The sequence below is a fragment of the Stegodyphus dumicola genome, chromosome 10 (genome assembly GCF_044657685.1).
Source record: "Stegodyphus dumicola isolate Sdum_Otavi_A_Nest chromosome 10, ASM4465768v1".
Classification (NCBI taxonomy): Eukaryota; Metazoa; Arthropoda; class Arachnida; order Araneae; family Eresidae; genus Stegodyphus; species Stegodyphus dumicola.
The window spans coordinates 57,814,064-57,830,039 of NC_140777.1; the positions used below are offsets into that span (position 1 = coordinate 57,814,064).

The 15,976-nt window shown below is 31.5% G+C and overlaps 1 protein-coding gene across 1 annotated transcript; it reads left to right on the forward strand.

Moving 5' to 3' along the window:
- Positions 1-281: 281 nt before the first annotated feature.
- LOC118180351 (proteasome subunit alpha type-6-like) lies at positions 282-14,871 on the forward strand. The gene is made up of 7 exons (XM_085824954.1): positions 282-420; positions 1,098-1,192; positions 7,634-7,715; positions 9,658-9,813; positions 14,123-14,301; positions 14,434-14,528; positions 14,718-14,871. The coding sequence occupies exons 1-7, from the start codon at positions 345-347 to the stop codon at positions 14,773-14,775; spliced, it is 741 nt and encodes a 246-aa protein (XP_085681080.1). The 5' UTR covers positions 282-344; the 3' UTR covers positions 14,776-14,871.
- Positions 14,872-15,976: the final 1,105 nt, after the last annotated feature.

Sequence of the window (15,976 nt, forward strand, 5' to 3'; positions counted from 1 at the left end):
GACGATATTACTCTTGCTGACGTCTATTTTGCATTTCCATGATTTACACCAGAGATTTATGAAGCTAATTCCAAACTGTAAATTTTCTATGACATGGTGTGGTTTGTGTGAACGTGATATAATAGTGGTATCATCAGTATATTTGGCTGTTTTGTAAAACAGCCAAATATACTGACGACGTTAATTCTAATATCTTAACCACGGAGTATAATAGATTCGTTAAGATATTCCGTGATCTTAACGAATGCTCCTTGAACTGTCAACGCATTTCGTCATGATCATAAGCAGCGCCGTACAACTAAACTGAACTGCATTAAAATCCGAAGAATCATTTTTGTGTTGTCATGGCGAGAGGTAGTAGTGCCGGTTTTGATCGTCATATAACTATATTTTCGCCTGAAGGGCGGCTCTATCAAGTTGGTTAGTGTAAATGTTTAGTAATATTATTTTTTAATTCTAAATTTGAACTCGTTGCCAGAGTTTGCTAAATTATTAGAGTGTGTTCCGTTCTTTATTGTTCTTGAAAATTTGTGTAATGCGTAGCTTTTTTATTTCAAAATGTATCACGGTGCACCACAAATAAATATCTCTTTACATATATTTTTAATACACTGTTGATGTTATCATATGAGAAAAAAATTAGGGGAAAGTGCAGAATCGCCCACTGCTTGGCGCGTTTTTAAGAATTGCACATACTCGGTATCCATCGACCTATTATCACTTAAAAAAACATCCCAGAATTGCACAGAAATGGCATTGTGCACTCCCTTGACTTTATCCTTGTACACATCGACCTATTTTCACTTAAAAAGTCAAAGAAAATTGACAAAAATCTAATTCTTACTCTTGTAAAAAGCGCCAAACAGATAAGTGGGCGATTCTGCACTTTAGCGAAAACTTATTTTAATAAACCAAGAACTTGGTAAAAATTATCTAGTAGGCTAAAAAAGTATTTAGTCAAATAATATATGATAATAAATTTATAAGCTCTTGAAACAGTTTTACTAACCATGAATCAGCTCTTTCAAATTTATGTTAAAAATAATTTCAAATATATATAATTTTGAAAATTAGAGCATCTTTTATGTTTACTCTAGAATATGCATTTAAAGCTATTAATCAAGGTGGATTGACATCCATTGGATTAAAAGGAAAGGATGTAGCCGTTTTAGTTACTCAAAAAAAAGTTCCTGTAAGTATAATTTGTTTATTATCATTTCAATTTCTCTTTAAGTCTGTTTACATGATTAAGAATGCCCCCTTGTTTTTTGACGATTCTTTTTTGATGCCAAGAAGGCACAATTTCAAGACGGCCACTATACAAAACCAAAATAAGAAGTCAAAGAATTGCACAAACTCCGTGTCCGTTTACACATCAATCTGTTTTCACTTAAAAAAAAATCCCAGAATTGCACAAACTAGGCATTGTGCATGTACACATCAATCTATTTTCATTTAAATAAAATCAGAAAGCTAAAATAAAGTTAAAACTATCAAGGAAACCTGAAGTGAGGTTTCATCGCCAAATTCTTAAAAAAATTGTCGCTAATCGAAGGGGCACCAAATTTTACACTAGAGCCTTTTTATCTCCAGCACGCGGAACTGTGTATTGGAAATTCTAAAGATATGCTCATTTTAAAATTATTTTTTGACATTGCTATTGAACTGAATTTTATGGTTTAAGTGCAAAGAACATGATATTTAATAAATAAAGGTAACACACAAAACGTTAAAAAAACACCTCTTTGGACGTAGTTTAAAATCTGAAACCTTTCAGTAGTTTTTTTTTTTTTTTTTCTTTCTTCAGTTCACCATTTCAGTGTTCAATTTTCTCTACAAGACCCACACAACATTTTGGGGGGAGTCTTTTATCTTTATTAATTAAACATTACTTTCTTCACACTTATGCCACATTAAATGATAAAATTAAAGAATTTTTAAAAGGAATATATGTTTAGAATTCTTAATAAGTTACCATTGATGTTAAATTAAATGTTGCTGTAATATTTCTCAGTTCATCATATCAACATTCAGTTTTCTTAGAAAAGGATAAAAAATTTTTTTTCTTCTAACTTTATTTATAAAATATCAATTTTTTCCTCCTTCAGGGTTGCCATGCTACCGGTAAAACCAGGAAAAGTCGGGAAATTTAAAAATTGACCACAAAAGTCAGGGAATTTAAATATTTTAGTCAAAATCTGTAAAAGTCAGGTAATTTCATATGGTGATCAAAACAAAAAAATGAATTTTGAGCCAACGTTAGAAGTGATGCCTTGCTTGCCGAATTGTGTATCACGTGAACGTCATTCGGCAGCTGGTGTAGGGCCAATTATCACATCTAAGGCAAAGCAAGTTTCCAATAACCTCAATAATTGAGACTCGCATGCGCAGTGCATGTTGAACAAAAGAAAACACCTTCCTATTCTAGTATAAAGCAAAATCCGTTTAATCGTAGTATACAGTACACATGGGATTTGGAGACATTATGATGAGCAGTAAACAGGTTATTTTGATGTAGGCAACAATTTTCAAAATCTTGTCAAGGCCATACTGTATTCTAGTATTTTACCACGGAATCTTTGAGGAAAGTGCAGAATCGCCCACTGCTTGTCACGTTCTTAAGAATTACACTAACTCGGTATCCATGTGCACATCAACCTATTTTCACTTTAAAAAACATTCCAGAATTGCTCAAAAATGGAATTGCGCACTCTCTTGACTTTATTCATGTACACATCGACCTATTTTCACTTAAAAAGTCGAAGAAAATTGACAAAAATCTAATTCTTCTTACTCTTGTAAAAAGCTCCAAACAAACGCCAAATAAAGAAGTGGGCGATTCTGCACTTTAGTCGAATCTTTAAATACCTTATTTGTTATTTTGTGGTAAAATAAGAAAATAGTACAGTAGAATTCCAGAAATCCGCAAAGCTTGGGACCAGAGGTTGTGCGGATTTCAGGACAAAAAAGATAAAGCATAATATTCGGAGTAAAAGTGCAAAATGAATAAGCTGTATTAGATACATTTACTTAAATTATTATATACATTATTGCAATAATTTATTATATGCATTAAATTATTATTACATACATAAATTGATATATTATTCATTGTATTATATATACACAGCATCGAGGTTTGTCGATTTCGCCTCATTCAAAGATTTCCGGTGTTAGAATCACTGTTGCTGTAAAATTTCAACAGATTTTCTTTATTTTTCCGTATATCATACAAAATCGTGTGGGAATTCCATACCATTCTGCTATAAATCGAGGAGTAGCACCTACTTCCATCTTTTGCAGAATTTGCAAATGATTTTTGCGTTACCGTCAATGCAACGTGTTTACGTTTTTCAACGTTGCAAGCTGTAAAATCACGAGTTTGTTTCTTATCTGTCATTGTATTAAAAAGGGCTGAAATTAAAAATATTCTTAATTTTTCCACAAAATATCCGGATAAAAAAAAGGCAGCACTAAACAATCTTGTGAAATCAAATAACAAAGCTCAGAAAATACAACAACGTGAATTGTGAACTTGAACAAAGAGTTGAGTGAATCGTCTGCTTTTTTACCTCGATGCAGATTAGAGGGAAAAAAACTTATTTATTTTATCTTATTTTTAAAAATTTTTTTATAGCAATAATTTGGTATTTCCGTTTTGACTCATGATTATTCGGTAATTATGACTTCATTATTGAGTAAGTATTTTTTTCTTCGATATTTCGTACTCAATGTTGCGGTTTCCCGAACCTATAAACTGAATGTATATATTCTGAGAGGCAACGCAGATTTCAGGTCAGCAGATTTTCGGTATTTGACTAATCGGTCATCTAAGGCTAACCATTTAATATAACTATACAGTCAAAAGTCGTTAATTCGGACACCCATAATCCGGACCTCAAAGCTACAAACTTTCTGCGCATGCGTCGCGTTGACGTACCTTTACGGCTGCGAATATGCTTGTGCGCGTGCGCAAAATACGTTTACGAGTGCGCGTTTAATGTATAATGGACGGTGTAAGCTAAGCTAAAATTATCTAATTCGGTTAATGTTGCAGATTGCATTGTTCCTTAATCTTCGAATTGGATCCGGCTTATTATTTTTTGCGGACTGTTAGAGCAATTTTATAAAAGTAAGCTTGAACTTTCGATTATGTCAAATAGAATTTCTGATATATATTTATTAATATGTAAAGGATCTACAAAGCAAAAGTATATTTCGAAGTTCATTAAACAAAAAGTGGAAATGCTGCAAAAAGTGGATAAAGGTATATCCTTTGTTTATCTTTAACACTGCAGCACGCAAAGAATTGGAAGTTGATCTGTCAGCACTATCCTTATCTTCAGGGCAGATGTTTTTATTTTATTTGGCTTATAATTCCTTATTAAATGTAGTATTTCATCTCGATGTACTTCATCTTTGATATGATTTAAATCAAATTCCTCGTCATTATAATTTGCTTCCGATAGCGAAAAAAGTGACAGAGGTTATTGAAAACGAAAAAATTTCGATTGACAAATTAGTTGGTAGACACAGCAATTATAGGAAGCGGAACTTTGTAACTGAACAAGAAATTATGTCTGTTTATAGAATTAAAGAGAATGTATTATCACATAAAAAACGAAGCAACTTAAACAACTTACATTGAAAGTAATGTTTAATAAAGTAAACAAATAAATATTAAGCTTTTTTTTTTTGTAAATTTTGATACCTTGTAGATCATAATTGCTGTTTATTTCATAAATTACGGTTTCATATTTTTAATTTTATAATTTCTGCATGCCATCTTACCAGATTTAAACTGATGATCTATAATCCGAAAAAATCGATAATCCGGAATCGTTGAAGTCCCGACGAGTCCGGATTAACGACTTTTGACTGTATTCACCAAAATATCAATTATTATTGCAATTCACTTTAAATATTTTCAGATTTCAAGCAATTTTCTCTGGCATATATATGCCTGAAACTAATTTTAACAGTATGATGGCACGCTATCACGAAATTTAATGCATATATTTTTTGCTTATGTATGCAACTAAATAAATCTGAAAATACCTAAATTTATATAAAAATATCATTAAATAGACTTTATTCTTTCGTTTAGCTGCAAAATGTCTGAAAGAAAAAAAGACATTTTTTATTCCAGATTGGGCAGATTCTAATCTCTGTCTTCAGTGGAGGAAACAACTCCTATTATAGTTATAATAGTTATGCTTTGAAGTTTATATATTGCATTCATGTGGTACCATAATAGTAATGCTTTGAAGTTTATATATATATATTATAAGTCATATGGTGCATTCATGTGGTACCATAATTAATTTACCTCTCAGCACTGCCAGCATGCACTATTCATAAACTGAAATTCTCATAAAACACACCTGGAAAAGCCAGGGAATTTTATTCTTCTGTGCGAGTGGTGACCCTGTTTCTTACATCACATGAAATTCAACAGCAAAGCAAAATCACAAAATATTTAAAAACAATGTATTTTTAGAATTCCAATTAGTAGTCTAAAAAATCGCCATTGATTTTTTTTTATATTCACTATAGTATTTCTTTTAAAATAATATGTGGCGATAGCATTTGGTGACAACATCCTTTTATTTCTGTTGCCATACATTTTTCTTAATTTTCAGTATATTATTTCTCTAAAAATAATACATGGTGATAACATTTGGTGACAGCATCTTTTTATTTGGAAAAAAAAAAAAAAAAGATTCAAAAGTGAGGATCAAGTTTAATAGCATCTTTGGTGTTGAAAAAACATAACTTTGTAGAGTGTGACGTATACAGGGTGTCTAAAACAAATCTGGCAAGAATATGCGATATAATACACCTCATAAGGATTGAGAATTAGCAGCCCGTGACCAGAAACTCTTATGCTCTTAGGGGTTGCTCTGCACTAGAGCATTGGAGGGGATAGTTAGGATTTCCCTGTTCAAATGGTAGCCAGCATATAATGGGTAATGCCCTTAATGTATGGAATAGCTGAGGGCAGTGGACGAGCCACTGAAATTTAGCGAGAATGCTACCCATATAGATGTCAACTGCACCACATTGTGTTTGTATGTGTGCATTGAAATTTGTACGAGTACTGGTCATTAGAAAGTAACAAGACTAGTGAGGGCAGGTCACAGTCGACACTTTCGGTAGTTATGGAAGAAAGTGTTGAATGCCATGGAAACTAATACCAGTACCAGCATATGTTCTGTTGCCTCTGCCTTAAGAGTGTATTTATGTGTGCATTTAGCAGACAAATACATATAGAAGTGGGTAATAGATTGTACCTGTATATTCAGTAGTTCTCCCTCATAAGAGATACTCACAAGACCTGACATTTTATCCCGTAAATAGAGGTGTTCCTTCTTTAGATGATACATACTAAAATAATATACTGTGTATAAGTTGATCCCCACTTCAGAATTTCACTCACAATTTAGTTAATTTTTGTTTATTTCCATTTTAGCACATTTAGTTTTAAAATACAATAAATTACGGTACTATTCGGTTTCAAGGGCCTATTCAGCTACCATAAATGAAACAACAACTTGTAGATAAATCAAACAACAACTTTGCCATAATACGAGGGGTACCTTAAAGTCTACTCTAAACCTATTTGATGTGTATTCGTGATATTTATAATGACGAGGAATTTGATTTAAATCATGTCAAAGACGGAGTACATCAAGATGAAATACTACATTTAGTAAGGAATTATAAGCCAAATAAAATAAAAACATCTGCCCTGAAGATAAGGATAGTGCTGACAGATCAACTTCCAGTTCATTGCGTGCACCGCGTTGCCCCCCCCTCATCTTGCAGAGCAGCATGAAATTGATAAACATATTTCAGAATGATTAGAGAATCAAAGGATATGCCTTTATCCATTTTTTGGAGCAATTCTACTTTTTGTTTGATGGACATTGAAACATGCTTTCGCTTTGTAGATCCTTTGGCAGCTCCAGAATTGGAAACTCTTTTTGACATAATCGAAAGTTCAAGCTTAATTTTTATAAAATTTCTCTAACAGTCTACAAAAAATAATAAGCCGCATCCAATTAGAAGATTAAGGAACAGCACAATCTGCAACATTAACTGAAATGCCTTAGAATCAGTAAAGATAATTTTAGCCTAGCTTATACAGTCTGTTATACATTAAACGCGCATGTGTAAACATAATATGCGCATGTGCAGAAAGTTTGTAGCTTTGAGGTCCGGATTAAAGACTTTTGACTGTATTATCAAAGGCATATTAACAATGGAGTATCTATATATGTTTTGATTTCTTCTCTGATATGTGAATTATATTTTCCATAAATGTATCAAATTTTTAGTTTTCCATTTTTCTTACCAAATCTAAAATTTGTTCATGAACAATTTGACATCTAGACAATTTTGAAGTTAATAAACTAAGAATTTCTGATGTAAATCGTAATATTGTTACGTATAATAATTTTATAAGTGTTGAATTAGTATTTAAAATAAGAAAGATAACATAAATTTATCATTTTTAGGAGAAATTCATATTAATTAGCTTTAAAATTGTAAAACATCGTATATGTAAGATGTTTTTATATAATTAATAAGCAAAGTAATACAATTTTATTATTTTTTCTTTTCTGTAAAGGATAAGCTTTTGGATCCATCATCAGTATCACATATCTACACTTTAACTGAAAATATTGGAGCTGTTATGACTGGTCTTGTTGGTGAGATTAATCTTTTGATGAGAATAGGATAAGTTTTGTATGATTAATTTTCTGAAGCATGCTAATTATATTGAATAAATTATGATTTATCTTCTCTTTTTTTCTCCTGTTTTTGTTTTGAAAATGTTTGTCATTATAGGATTTTAGGAATCATATCATGCATCATAAAGTAAATTTAAATTTACTTATTAAGAGTGTTTAAAAATAACTAAATGGTACCTCAGTATAAGTCCTTTTCGTACATGAAAATTTTTGTTTGGAATATGACTGCAACTGGGTGGGTCACGACTAAGAGGACTGCACTTGTTTCTCTTCCACGACAATGCAACAACTGCTCATATGCGCCAGTTGCTACTGTTCATACTATTCAGCGAACGACCCATACTATAACTTACATTTTGTGTATTTTTTTCTCTTTGAAAATATATTAACAAGAGTTTTAGGAAAATTAATGAGAAGAGTCAAATCACAAAGAAAATTGTTAGGATCACCACAGAGTTGAAAAGTGTCAAGATGCTATGCGTATCCAGGCCTTGACTAATGCACATCATATGCTATGAGTACTAAGATATTTATTATTGTGAAAAACAAAGACGCTATTAAATCAGCTAGCATTGTGAAGCAGATGAAATTGTTTGCCTAACAAAGATCAGAGATGCTAGAGCGAAAAGTTGCTTTTGATATATATAGCAGAAAAACATTCATGTACAATATTGTGTGCAGTTTCATTTATGTACAGTATATGTTTCATCCACTGCATTTGTATTTTAGTATTAAATTATAATAGCTGTAGGATTTTTTTTTTTTTTTTTTAAGAACTGATTATTTATTTTCATTTTATTGCTTGTTGGAAAAGTTTGTTTAATAGGCATCCAAGGATTGGAAACAGATTAATGACATACACCAAGGTACCATTGTATTTATCTACAAAGTATAACAACACGTGTCCATATTTAAGATTTGTAAATAGCTTAAACAGGATTTTTTTTTTTTTTTTACTTTTCGTCTTTTTATTAAATTTCAAGTTAACCTTTAAAACTTTTGTCTTAAGCCAGTGTTCTCAAATTCGAATTGCAGGCGGTCCAAGTACACAATCTGAAAGCAGCTGATGGCCTGCGATATTTTTTTTTAACAAAATTTAAACATTTACAATGAAACAAAAATATAAAAGTAAAATAAAACAAATTTTGAATTTCACCTATAGATTATTTATCAAAACATATATAACAATAATGACACAAAGGAAAAAAATACAAATTTATATTTATTTCCTATCTGAAGTCTGAAAGTTGGTACCTGCAAAGAATTCCTCTTGATCATACTTATAATTCATATGCATTGGTGGCTAAGTATTAAATTTTAGACTAACATTTATTTCAAACAGTACAGTCAGTAAATTTAATTTGCTAACTGTTAGCTGGCAAACTAAATTTATTGACCTTTATCAGTTTGGGTAATTCTCCTGCGTTACTCTAGTCATGTAGCCTGGCATGCAGACATACTGGATAAAACCTTAAACTGTTCATTCCTTTTCCCTTCAGTAGCAGTTGTGCACATAAGCTGACCCCATATCTTTGTCTCAAAACCTATAAACACCATATTTGCCACAAATATACAATTTAAATGTATTTGTGGGCTCCATAAAATTGCTTCAGGGGCCAAGAGTTTGAGTCCACTAAAATACTGTATAATTAAATAGCTTAAGTAAGCTATTTAATTTTATAGTATTTTAAGCTGAAATATAGGTTTTTCTCTCCTGTCAGACATAAATAAGAAAATTTTTGATATCTTTAAAATCAGTATCTGTTTATATTGTACTTTTTTTATCAGTAAATTAATAAAATGTAGTAAAATCAGTATTCCAATTTAAACATAAAATACTTGTTTTTTTATTCTCTAAATAATGTGATCTGAAGTTTTTAAAATTTATATATCTGTGTAGCTGATGGGCATTCTCAGATTCAGAGAGCTAGATATGAAGCAGCCAATTGGAGGTATCGTTTCGGATACTCGATACCTGTTGATATGCTGTGCAAGAGAATTGCAGATATATCTCAAATTTATACTCAGAATGCAGAAATGAGACCTTTGGGATGCAGTAAGTATTTTTCAAAGTTAAAAGAATTTTTATATGAATAGGGTTATTTCAGCAATTTTGTCATTAGAATAGACAATTTAGTATTTTAGAAAAAACTGGATTTTCATTTAGTGAAAAGTTTTGTGTTGTGATAAATCTCATGTCTAGAGAATTTTAATTCATGAAAAAAATTTTTGTTAAGACTGTTTCAGATATTAAATTTCATTATCGTAACTGGTTTGTGTATTTTGCAGTGTATTGCGTAAAATAAAAGCAGGTAATTGTTATAAATAACTAAAAGAGTTTTTGATTTCCTATTACTAAAAAAATCCCTTTGAAGAAAACTTTTGTATTTACTGTAGGTGCTAATTTGAGTTTTAGATCTTTGGATTGAAAGTTGAAAATTAATTTCAACGTATGTTTTATCAGAAGTTATTTATTCAGAAGAAATTATGTTTCATAAAAAATTGGCTTCTTTTGAATGAGAATTTTTTTAGTTAGAACCTATTATTTGTACTTTAATTAGAACTTAGATATTCTTGATCTCCAACAAAACTAACATATTGATAATTACAAAACTGCCAATTTTGTAATTATGGATGGATTAAAAATTGCTTTTCTGTTCATTTTGAATGAGTGCAAGAAGAAAAATGGTAATAATTATTTATTTATAAAATGTTTTGAGGTGTCTTAGCACTGATGCAATTGACATTATTTAAAACAGGCAAAAAAAAGCAACCTATGTTTGGTGTAGAGTTTGAGTAAAACTCGATTGATGTCTAGAGCAATCAGATGCAAGTCCATTTTCTTTGAGAGCAAAAATAGTCCTTTTCTTGATATTCTCATCACCTGCAGTTTGATTCCAGCCATACTGGTTTACGAAAAACCATGTGTGTATAGTTTATTTTATAATATATATGTATAGTTTATTTTATTAAACTATTTTCTGTTTTTCACCTCATGCTAAATCATGTCACCCTGTTAAACAAATAATGGCACCTTTTTACTCTCGCATGTAATATGCTTTCTTAGAGTTGTTCTTTAGAATCTGTTTTCTCTTGAACTGAATTATTTAAAAATTTATTACCGTCCATCTAAATAGAAATTATAATAATCTCATCATGATTCCTAATTTTTTAAAAAATTTTATTTTTATAATATGGGCTATGTTATGTGTACTGTACAGCTTCTTCCATGTTATCTGAATTAGCCCCACTTCACATTAGCATAATTGGGATTCTACTGTATTTGTTTTAAACATTTCAAACACTTAATTTTTTTATATTAAAAAACAAATTATACGTCACATTCAGTAATTTTTTTTATATTAAAAAACAAATAAATTATACGTCACATTCAGTAATTTTTTTTATATTAAAAAACAAATAAATTATACATCACATTCAGTTGCTCCAATATAATACAATCTTTAATTTAAAAAATCTGATGTGTACACCACATGACTTCCTTGTACGGAATATTAAATTATACGCATTTTTTCTTGCATTTCGTTTAAATTTATTGGATTTAATTAAATCTACTTCGCCGACAGCACATAAACCACAATAGAATAAATGCATTCTTTAAAATTCACTCTATTTGTTTAACATAGTGATACTCTGGCGCTAGGTTCACTTAACAGTATTATATTTCATTCATATTATAACTCAGAATGCAGAAAATTTATATCATTTAGAGAATTATCTAATCGTTGCCACATGTTCTATTCAAATACTATAATAAAGCTAGAACGATGTATAATAGAAATTAAGCAAACAAAACAAAAAAGACAGTTTTTCACAAACGATTGAGTATTGATCATTCAATTAATTCAGTTCTCACTTCGCGACAAGGCAAAAATACATAAAAACTCAAAATATCTGTATTAAAAATTACTAATTATTAAAAATTAAGTAAATCTTAAACACTTATTTACTTGAAAAAATTCCAGAAAAGATTAAGCATGATTTAATTTGCGATAATAAGTGAAGGTGTTATCTTTGTTGTTGCGAAGCTACGTTTCTCTAGATTGGCAACAAATCCACTACTCTGCTGTTTCAAATGTAAACAAGCAATGGCCGCCATCAAAAAAAGTATTAGGCTTAGTGGCACTTAAACAACTTTAAAATTGTTGATAATTCTAAAAATATTGCATACAGATTTACTAAAGGCATAAAAACCTTAACTGGAAGACAAGAACAACATAATTCAATCATTTTTAAAGCAAAAAATGTACAATTTACAAACATATAAGAGTAAAGAAACTGAGATCTCACTGAGGCCGGTAACAGAGTGGAGATATATATAAATACGAGGGCTATCCAGAAAGTAGATTACGTTTTGGAATAAAAAAATAAACAAAGTATAGGAAACAAATTTGATTATATACAGATGAAAGCCACACTCAAATACTACTTTTCTACATAGTCACCATACAAATTAAGGCATTTATCGTAGCGATGTACGAGCTTGGAAATTCCTTCGTCGAAAAATTCGGCCGCCTGCGCCTTCAACCACTTCGTTACCTCTTCTTGCAGCTGTGCGTCGTCATCAAAACGCTGCATAGCCAGCCACTTCTTCATTGCTGGGAATAGGTGGAAGTCGCTCGGTGCCAGGTCGGGACTGTACGGCGGATGAGGAAACAACTCCCACTTAAAAGATTCAAGAACTTTACGAGTGACATTTGCCGTGTGGGGCCGGGCGTTGCCGTGAATCAACAAGATCTTAGAGCTCAACATTCCTCTGCGCTTGTTTTGAATTGCTCTTCTGAGTTTTTAGAGAGTTTGGCAATACCTTTGAGAGTTTATTGTAGTGCCTCTTTCCAGGAAGTCCACCAAAATTACACCTTTTCTGTCCCAAAAAACAGTCGCCATCATCTTCCTTGCCGACATTGTTTGCATGCATTTCTTGGGTTTTTGGGGAGAACTTGTGTGCCCCCACTGCATTGATTGCAATTTCGTTTCACAGTTCACATGTTTCACCCATGTTTCGTCACCAGTAACGATGCGATCGAGTAAAGAGTCACCATCCTTATGGTAAGCGTCCAAAAAGTTCAACGCCTGCAGCCATTCGCTGATTTTTGTGGTCCTCTGTCAAGATTTTTGGAATCCATCTTGCACAAAACTTGTGGTAACCAAGCTTTTCGCTGATGATTTCGTGCAACAAACTTCGCGAAATTTGTGGAAAACTCAAAGAAAGTTCCGTTATTGTGAAATTTCGATTTTCACAGACTTTATCATCGACTTTTTCGAGAAGTTCGGCGGTCACTATGCTGGGTCTCCCACTTCGATCTTCGTCGTGAACATTGGTTCGGCCATTTTGAAATCTTATGACCCACTGACGCACTCCACCTTCAGTGATAATGTTGTCCCCATACACTTCACGAAGCTGCCGATAGATTTCTATCGGTTTACAGTTTTTTGCAGTCAGAAACCTTATTACTGAGCGCACCTCGCAGCTCGCGGGATTTTCAATTAACGCAGACATTTCAAACCGTCACAGTATCTGAACGGAGCACAGCACGAACCTCTCACTAGCACGGCTAGATGCAGACTGAGCTGCGCAACGCTCTGACCCCAAGATGGCCGTGCTAGCCCCGCCCCTAGCGGACACAGACGGAAACGTAATCTACTTCCTGGATGGCCCTCGTATATACGTTTGGTGCAGCCGATTGCAACCAAAATACGAGGTGCACGTCTACATGTTATAGTAGTCCTATATACAAAATTTCAACATTCTGAGGCTAGTCATTTTTGAGTTATGCGAGATACATACGTTCGTACAGACACAGTGAAAAATTCTCTTCAGAATTCATTTTAAAGCAGTTTTATAATTTTTTTGAAGGAAAAGAGTCTTTTATTTTGTTGTTACGTACGGATATCATGCAAAAACATCGTTAAATTGCATTCGAAAGCGGTCAAAATGGATTTTCGTTGAAATATGCTGCCTGAAACGTTTCGCGATTACAATACTTCCTTTTTACTTCGTACAAGGAAGTAAAAAATAGATGGGTAAACATTTGATTATATTGTTATAAATTCAGTAAAACCAGTTTTTATTCATGGCCACACAGTTTTTATTCACACCTAATAAAACATAATCCAAAATTTCATATGACAGACCTTTCTAATTATTGGAACAATAAATTAGGTTTCTTTTCTTATGAGCAACTGAAAGTGATACTTTACTTAATGCTTGTTGCTGTTTAAAACATGAAATTGTCAAGAAGTCATGAACTGTTCACATCAGATTTATTTTATATTGAATATAAAAAATTACTGATGATGCTTTTTTATATTATTTGTTATATATTATAAACTTATTTTCTCAGGCATGATGTTGATTGCTTATGATGAAGAACGAGGACCTTTACTGTATAAAGCTGATCCAGCAGGCTATTATTGTGGCTATCGAGCTGCAAGTGTAGGCGTTAAACAAACAGAAGCTAATAGCTATTTAGAGAAAAAATTTAAGAAGAAATTAGTGTATGAACATGATGAAGCAATTCAGGTAGGTTTTAATTTTATTATGCTGTCTAACCAATTAAGTTGTTTGTAATGATTTTTCAGTTAGAAGTTAAAAAATACAAATTTGCCAGCTTTTCTTCAGTAGATTTGAAATATGATTTTTTTTTCCTTTCAGCTTGCTATATCTGCTTTGTCCACTGTTTTATCTGCTGATTTTAAGCCATCTGAGATAGAAGTTGGTGTTGTATCTAAAAATCGGCCAAGATTTAGGTATTTAAAAATTTGTTCTTTGTTTGTTTAATAAAATTTAATTGGCAGGATGCAGTTTTCATAACCATTTGTTTTACCCATGTTTTCATACTTCTGAAACTTTTAATATAAATTTTTAACTACTGTAAATGCTATATATTTGTAAAAGTTAAATATGAATTAAGTAACAATAAAACTTTTATTTTTCAGGAAACTGACTGAATCAGAAATTGAGCAACATTTAACGGCTATTGCAGAAAAGGATTAATTTTTCTTGCTGTGGTATATGATAACTAAGGTTTTTGTAATAAAATAAATCAGAAAATGTATAAATGGTTTCGAATATAATTTTTTAATCTTTCAATTTTTGTAATTATTTTCCAAGTAGTGTTATTGAATGAAACATGGGTTCATTCCCAAGTGAGGGAGACTTAGTTTTCATGAATTTATCTTTCGCATAAGTTGTCCCCATTCAAATTTCAGTACTGGTAGTTGTGTATATATTTAAAAATACAATTTACTATTAATTATCTTTGTCCATCTTCTAACTAAAGCAAGATTATACCTACACAGTTAGTTTTGATACTGATTAAAGAATCATATATTAAGCAAAGTGACCACTAAAGCAGTTTAAAAAATTTTTTCATTTCAGTGTTTAATTAACCGAAGAATGAAAAAAATATTTTATCTATAACTTTATTGTTCAGAAGCTATATGTTTGATTTCGGTTACATGTACAATTTGAAATGTAAAAAATCTTTTTCAACCCTTTTCTTGAATATATTCTTTAATAAAGAAAATATAACTGAACTACTCCTAACCAGTTTTGTAATTGGGAGAGAAATCTAAAATCCACCTTTGCCAATGGAAAGTATCCTATACTTATTTATAATTGGATCTGGTTAGTAAAAGTTCAATTTAAACAATACTGCTGCTTTTAATTATAATCATGCCAAACAGAAAGATTTTGTGTGTCTAGAAAAGACATTTTAGACTTGGAAGCGGTTTCTCTTTTAGGTGGGGTCAAGATATTGCATGCATTAAATCAAATTAATGCTAAAATTTTAGTTGACAGAATTTTTCCTCAGATAAAAACAGAAAAAACATTGGATTATATGGATGAGTAACAGGTAATTTGCAACTGAAAGTGGAAAAGAATTTAGTGTTGACAACTCTCCCAATTTCCCAGTATAAGTTTGCCAACCCAATTTATTTCTCTTGATTTTCTCTTATTCAAATTTCTTTTGATTTTTATGTAGGTTTGTTTAATAACTTGTTATTTGTACTCAAAAGTAATTTTTGGCATTTGAAAGTCCTTGTTTTTTTCTCTAGATTATGATAAAAGAAAATCAAATTCATTTTGTCAGTGAGATAGTATAGCATGCTTCTGCTTTGTGTGAGAGCACATGTGTCTATAAACTTCATGTTCCAGTTCTCCAGTGAGCATCAAGTGCTGTTGCAGGCCACCA

Excerpts from the sequence above, each read along its gene's own strand:
- LOC118180351 (XM_085824954.1), top strand. The coding sequence starts at position 345 with ATGGCGAGAGGTAGTAGTGCCGGTTTTGATCGTCATATAACTATATTT. Across the intron at positions 421-1,097 it reads AGGGCGGCTCTATCAAGTTG|AATATGCATTTAAAGCTATT; the intron begins GTTAGTGTAAAT and ends TGTTTACTCTAG. Across the intron at positions 9,814-14,122 it reads AATGAGACCTTTGGGATGCA|GCATGATGTTGATTGCTTAT; the intron begins GTAAGTATTTTT and ends TTATTTTCTCAG.